At 36.6% G+C, this 6,702-nt stretch overlaps 1 protein-coding gene across 1 annotated transcript; it reads left to right on the forward strand.

The window, feature by feature from the left end:
• The first annotated feature begins 6,030 nt into the window (after nt 1–6,030).
• Nucleotides 6,031–6,702, forward strand: LOC149899569 (uncharacterized). Its single transcript, XM_090114030.1, has one exon. It carries the CDS (start codon nt 6,031–6,033, stop codon nt 6,700–6,702), a length of 672 nt encoding a protein of 223 aa, XP_089970156.1.

Below are 6,702 nucleotides of genomic sequence, written 5' to 3' on the forward strand. Positions count from 1 at the left end.
TTTTATTTGCTCCTATGAAATTAGTGCCGTTATCACTGTAGATGTGACCAGGCTTACCCCTGCGAGCTGACATTCTACGCAGGGCTGATATAAAACTTGCACTTGATAAATCTGATACCAGTTCCAGGTGTACAGCCTTGGTGGCCATACAAGTAAATACTGCAATGTAACCTTTTGTTGTCTTGATACCTCTTCCAGCGTTTGATTTGATAAATACATGACCTGTATAGTCGACTCCCACCTTGTAGAAGGGTCTTGATGGGTTTACTCTAGCAGCTGGTAAATCTCCCATAATTTGATGATGCTTGGTGGGATTATGTCTCCTACATTTGATACATTGTCGTACTATCTTTTTAACAGCCCTATAGCCACCCATAATCCAATATTTCTGCCTCAAATATGATGATGTTAGCCTAGCACCTCCATGATAAGTAGATTGGTGTGCTTCATTAATTAATAATTTCGAGAGATGACTGTTATTCGGTATGATGATAGGATTTTTCATGTCAGGGTCAAGGTAAGCATGTCGCAGCCTTCCCCCTACTCTGGTGATTTGTTGTTGATCGATATAAGGATTTAATTCACACAATTTACTTTTCCTATGTATATTATTACCACTTCTTAAATCTGATATTTCCCTTTCAAATGATAACTGTTGAATATTTCTGATAATAAGCAATGTTGCACGTTTCAATTCCTCCACTGATAAATAACTTTGATATTTATTTTTGTTGTTGGTGAATCTACACATCCATGCAACAATTCGCACAGCCTTACGGAATGTGCTGTGTTTTGATAATATATCTAGTATGATAGAATTATTATGATGATTTGTTACCGCAGCGGTAACTTGTTTTGATACTTTCAACTCTTGATCTGTTGAATATATTGTGACCTTATTATTTTGATCACTAAATGTTGATAGCCACTTGGGGCCTTGCCACCACAAAGAATGATCCTTCAATTGTGATGCTGATAAACCTCGACTTGCACAGTCAGCAGGATTTTCTTCTGATTTGACATACCGCCAGCAATCTGGAGGCATGACCTTCGTTATTTGCTGCACTCTGTTTGCCACAAACGTTTTCCATCTAGCTGCATCTCCATTTAACCAACCTAAAACTACTGTACTGTCAACCCATCCATACATTTTGATATCATGATCCTTAAAATATTCCTTAACCTTATTCATTAATTTTGATAAAAGTAATGCTCCACTTAATTCTAATCTAGGTAATGTAACGACCTTGCTAGTGGGCACAAGTCTCGTTTTTCCAACCAATAATGTTATATGTGAATCTTCACCTTTATTTACACGGCAATATATAACACATGCATATGCTTTCATAGACGAGTCACAGAACCCATGTAACTCGATACTATCGCAATTACGGGTGTGAACCCAGCGTGGTAGTTTTATATCTTTGATCACGCTAATATCGTTTATAACTTTGATCCATTCCTTATATATTTCTTCTGGTATTTGATCATCCCATCCTATATGCGCCGCCCATACTTGTTGAAAAATAATTTTTAATTTTGTTGATAACGGTGATAGCCATCCGATAGGGTCGAATAATTTTGATATGTCTGATAAAAGCATTCTTTTTGTTATTTTTGATGATTTCAAGGGTTCTAGTTGCGAATGAAATGTAAAAATATCTTCTTCGGGATTCCAGCCTAATCCTAGCGTTTTTGTTGTTTCTGATTGTTTAAAACTAAAATCACTAGAATTGATATTGGATTCTTTTATATTTTGTGATAATTCTGTAGTATTTGATTTCCACTTACGTAAGTTAAAGCCACTTGATTGCAATAACTTAATTAAATCGTTTTGTAATATCTTAGCTTCCTCTATGGAATGACAACCGTGTATGACGTCATCCATATAAAATGAGTTCTCTAAGACTTCGATTGCGGAGCTATGTAAATAATTATTTCTCTCATCACTAGCCAGCTGTTTTAAGGTCATCATAGCTAGGAATGGAGCTGCTTTCGTACCGTAAGTAACCGTCGTGAGTTGATATTCACGAATAGGTTCCGAAGTAGAGTCCCGCCATACTATTTTTAATAATTTCTGATCTTCCGGGTGTAGCCAAATTTGACGAAACATTTTTTCTATGTCCGCAGTAAAAGCAAATTGATATTGTCTCCATTTAATGATTAAAGACTGTAAATCTTGTTGAAGATTCGGACCTTTTTGCATAAGGTCATTTAAACTGTATCCTGATGAAGTTTTGCATGATGCATTGAACACAACTCGAAATTTCGAATTTATGTCGCTATCTGTACGCACGCAATGATGAGTATTGAAACACTCTGGCTTAGACGTATTAGAGGCCGGTATCATATGACCCATTGAGTGATAATCTTGCATAAATAATTTATATTGTGTATGAATGTTATTGTTTTTGATAAATCTCTTTTCTAACGATTTAAATTGCGCTACAGCCTTGAATTTTGACTCTCCTAATTTTTCCGAATAATTGTTATGCATTGGAAGACGAACCTCGTAACGGCCATCTTCCCGCCTTGTTGTTGTATTTTTGTAGTAGTTGATACATTGTTGATCTTCGGTTGATAATTGCGACTCCTCAATGATATCCTCGATTTCCCAAAATTTTTGAATTTCTTCCAAATTATTGATGACGACGTTGCATTGTAAAGTTTTCACGCTACCTATCAAAATCCAACCCAGCTGTGTGTTTTGTGCTATAGGCATATTATTATTACCTTTACAAATTCCTTCCATAACAATTAATGAATAAATATCTGCCCCTAATAGCAAGTCCACCGGGCGACTTATATTGAAGTCGGGATCGGCTAATTTGATATTGTTGATATACGGCCAAAATGGCTTCGAAAAAGTGCTATTAGGCAGGTTATTCACTAGGTTTTTCATGATATATGCTTCCGTTTCAAATTGAAAATGATTGTTAATTGATGCACATGTGATTGATATGACACCCTTGCAATTGCTCTCCTTGATACCGACACCTGATATTACACCACGGCATTGTTGTCGAGGTTGTCCTAAAATTTGAGCAGCGTGTTCTGTGATAAGTGAGGTTTGAGAACCTTGATCAATTAAAGCCCGCATTTTGATAAATGACCCGTCGTTTGCTTGTACTTTTAATATGGCTGTCGCTAAAAGAATCTCAGGTGTTTCACGTTGCATTGAAACGTGAGAATTCCTCTGCACCTGTTGCGGCTCATGTTTTTGATAACCCTGGCTTGCTATTTTCGAAGAACTAGGTATGGAAATCTCATACGCCTCGTGTATGATAGTATTATGCTTCCCATGGCATTTCAAACATCTTTTTTCAGAAAAACATGGTTTACCATTGTGTGAATAGAGGCAACTTTCGCATACACCTAATCTTGTAACCGTGCCGCGTCTTGTTGGCGGTGTCATATTCAAAAACTTATTACAGTAAAACAGACAATGCTCGTTGGTTTTGCAAAGTTCGCATTTATGATGTTTCTGCGAACTGATGGGAACTGATGGGTCTTCTTGTTTGCGATTTTGATGGGAATGGGAAATAAATTTATTGCTTGTGGGAAACGATGTCTTGATAAAATTTTTGTTTAATTTATAAAATGGTTGATATGAATTCTTGATCTCAGGTTTCTTTTTTAATGACTCTAATGATGTAAATTTATTTTCCAAAAATGTCAAGAACTCTTTTAATGTTGCTAATTCTCGAGGCTGTTTTAAAGTATTGATATATGCGTTATGCGTCTCGGAGTCCAATTTCTGGGCGATTAAATGTACGATTAATGGATCCCACGATCCTACGTCGACACCTAAGTTTTTGATAGCGTTGATAGTTTCTATGGTCGTATCATGTATCCGTTTGATATGATTTAATGATGTTTGTTGAGCGACAGGTATATTCATTAAAATATCAATATGCGAACGGAAAATTAATGATTTGTTATTATACCGATTATTAAGTATATCCCAGCATATTAAATAATTATCCGAGGTTATTGGTAGATGCTGAATAAGCCTTTCAGCTTCTCCTCTAACTTTTGTTTTCAAGAATTGCATTTTTTGCGCCGATGATAATGATGGATTGTCGTGAATCGTTTCTTTAAATACATCTTTAAAAGAGCACCACTGATGATAATTACCACTAAATACTGGTATTTCTATATGTGGTGTAGATTGTTCCCTATGTGATATAGACCATAATTTTTTGTTAAGCGATTTGATGATATCGTTATATTTTTGTTCATATGATAAAAAGGTATTCTCGTATTCCGAGTTTCTACCCCCAAGCTCACTGTCCAACTCCCAATGGAGAGAGTCTATTAGAGACCAGCGCGCCTGTATTGATTTTAATAAATGATCGAATTCCCACTTTTCGTTAACATCATCCAAAATGATATTTGATATTGTATGATCAAAAGCCTTAAAATAACTTATCTGTCTACGAATCATTTCGTCCGTTTTGCTACTAATTTTTTGATCAGTTAGTACCTTAGAAGATGACTGAGATTGAGAGGTCCCTGGGACACCGAGAGGTTTAGCAGGTTGTAATAACGGTGTCTTAGGCCTTTCCTCTTTGCCTTGATTATAATTAGAAATTACTCCCCTGATATATTTATATCTATCTTGAGCTAACTCGAACTCATTATTTTCAAAATAACTATGAGATCTTATGACCTCGATATTACATAAAGCATTATGATTCTCTTGATATTCGTGCCAGTGTCTATCTAGCACATCCAACCTTCTTTTTATATAATCGAAGGTTTTCCTATCCGCACCATCCTTTTTAAAATTACTATAAATGTTTTCGATGGTATTTGATAGTTGTTGTTGATTTTGAAGCAAATCTTCGGCGTTAGACATGATAAAAAATTTAAAGACTCACTGCTTGATACTAATCCTCACTTGTGAACACTAACACAACACTGATCACACACACAATATGTCCACACGCGAGGTCCAAGGCTGCGAAGGACCAAAAAGAGAGATGTATGGGCTGCTGATTGATATGGTATGATATCCCATACACTCCTTTAGCTGATAAATTGATAGTTTGATAGTTTCTACTGATGATGTAAAACAAGTTATTGCCTTTGATCACTTTATTGTTGATTGCTATAAACTAATGATGATAATATGATATTGATATATTTGATAGTTGATTGATAATGAGATTAATTGATATAGCGCGTACACCCCGAGCGCTTTACACGAGCCGCGAGCGCAGACCAACTGGGTCAAGATGTTCTTGTCGACATAATGAAATAGGATCGTGTAAAGCGCTGAGTCAGGATGTACGGCTAGCCCGTACATCAACGTTTCGTTAATTTTTTCCCTGGAATAACACGCATTTTATGAGAGAAGAAAGAAATTTTAGCTGAACTTTATTGTTAGATTTTGTTTGTTCTATTCGATATGAAAATAATTTTAAGCTTTAGGCTGAAAGACGGCTGAAAAAAGAGCGTTTTTTTAATTTCAAACTATATCTTTGCTAAAAAGCCAAATCTATCGTGAACTATTTGCCTGAAAGTCCAATCAATATCCTAATTCTAAGCAAACTTTTCATAGTATTAAAAATGTGTATAAATAAAATATGTATAATTAGGTTTTAGACAAAGCGGGCGAAGCCGCGGGCGGAAAGCTAGTTTAGTTTAGGACAAAAATTTTGCTTATCAAGTGGTACGTATACGTTATCATAATACATAATTGACCTCCACTCTGCGTAAGCATCATCGTTGCGTCGTTGCAAGTGAGTCATCGTACCAGTATCAGTAATTCTACATTATTACATTTTTATAATAATGCAATGTTCGGACAGCAAAATCCGGCCGATTTCGCCTGGCTCGCGTTCTAACATCAACGTTGCTAAGCGCGGTACTACTGAGCCACGCGCGAATAAGGATGCGAATACTTGCGGATCGTCTTGTATATCGCGTTCGGACTTGCGTAGTATTATAAAAGAAGAGCTACGTATGTCTGTCACTAATTGCATTGCAGATTTTAAGAGTGATATAAATAACCAGTTATGCGAAATGAAAGATGATATTCGAAATTTTCACGAATCGATTTCTTTTATGAATAGTCACTTCGAAAATTTAAATGCCGAAATAAAGTCATACAAAATTGATATCGAACGTATAAAGAAAGAGAATGAATTATTAAAAAGCGAGCTCTCAACCATCTCCGCGCGATGCATCCAGCTGGACCAACTCATGCGATCGTCAAATTTAGAAGTTCAATGTGTACCCGAGCATAAGTCCGAAAACCTGATTACAGTAGTAAAACAACTAAGCAAAGTAGTGGCATGCCCCATAAACGATACAGACATATCTTACTGTAGTAGAATCGCTAAGAAAGACCCTAAAAGCTTGAGGCCCCGTGCTATTCTGGTTAGGCTGAGCAGTCCCCGTCTTCGTGATGCATTTCTAGCAGCCACCGTAAAATACAACAAGCAAAACCCTGACAATAAATTGAACTCCAGTCTTCTGGGTCTTGGTGGAAATAAAAAGTCGGCTATATACGTCACCGAAAATTTATCCCCCGAGAACAAGGCTCTTCATGCTGCAGCTCGCCTCAAAGCCAGGGAATTGAACTATAAACACGTGTGGGTGCGCAGCGGCCGCATATTTATGCGTAAAACCGATACGTCAGAATATATCCATGTTCGCAGCGCAGGAACTCTAGATAGTCTGTGTAATCAGTAA

This window comes from Colias eurytheme, chromosome 20 (assembly GCF_061535395.1).
Source record: "Colias eurytheme isolate Ceu_HAF_F1 chromosome 20, ilColEury1 Martin Lab GWU primary, whole genome shotgun sequence".
Taxonomy (NCBI): Eukaryota; Metazoa; Arthropoda; class Insecta; order Lepidoptera; family Pieridae; genus Colias; species Colias eurytheme.

Bases quoted from the DNA above. Each gene is read 5' to 3' on its own strand.
- LOC149899569 (XM_090114030.1), top strand. From the start codon at position 6,031: ATGAAAGATGATATTCGAAATTTTCACGAATCGATTTCTTTTATGAAT.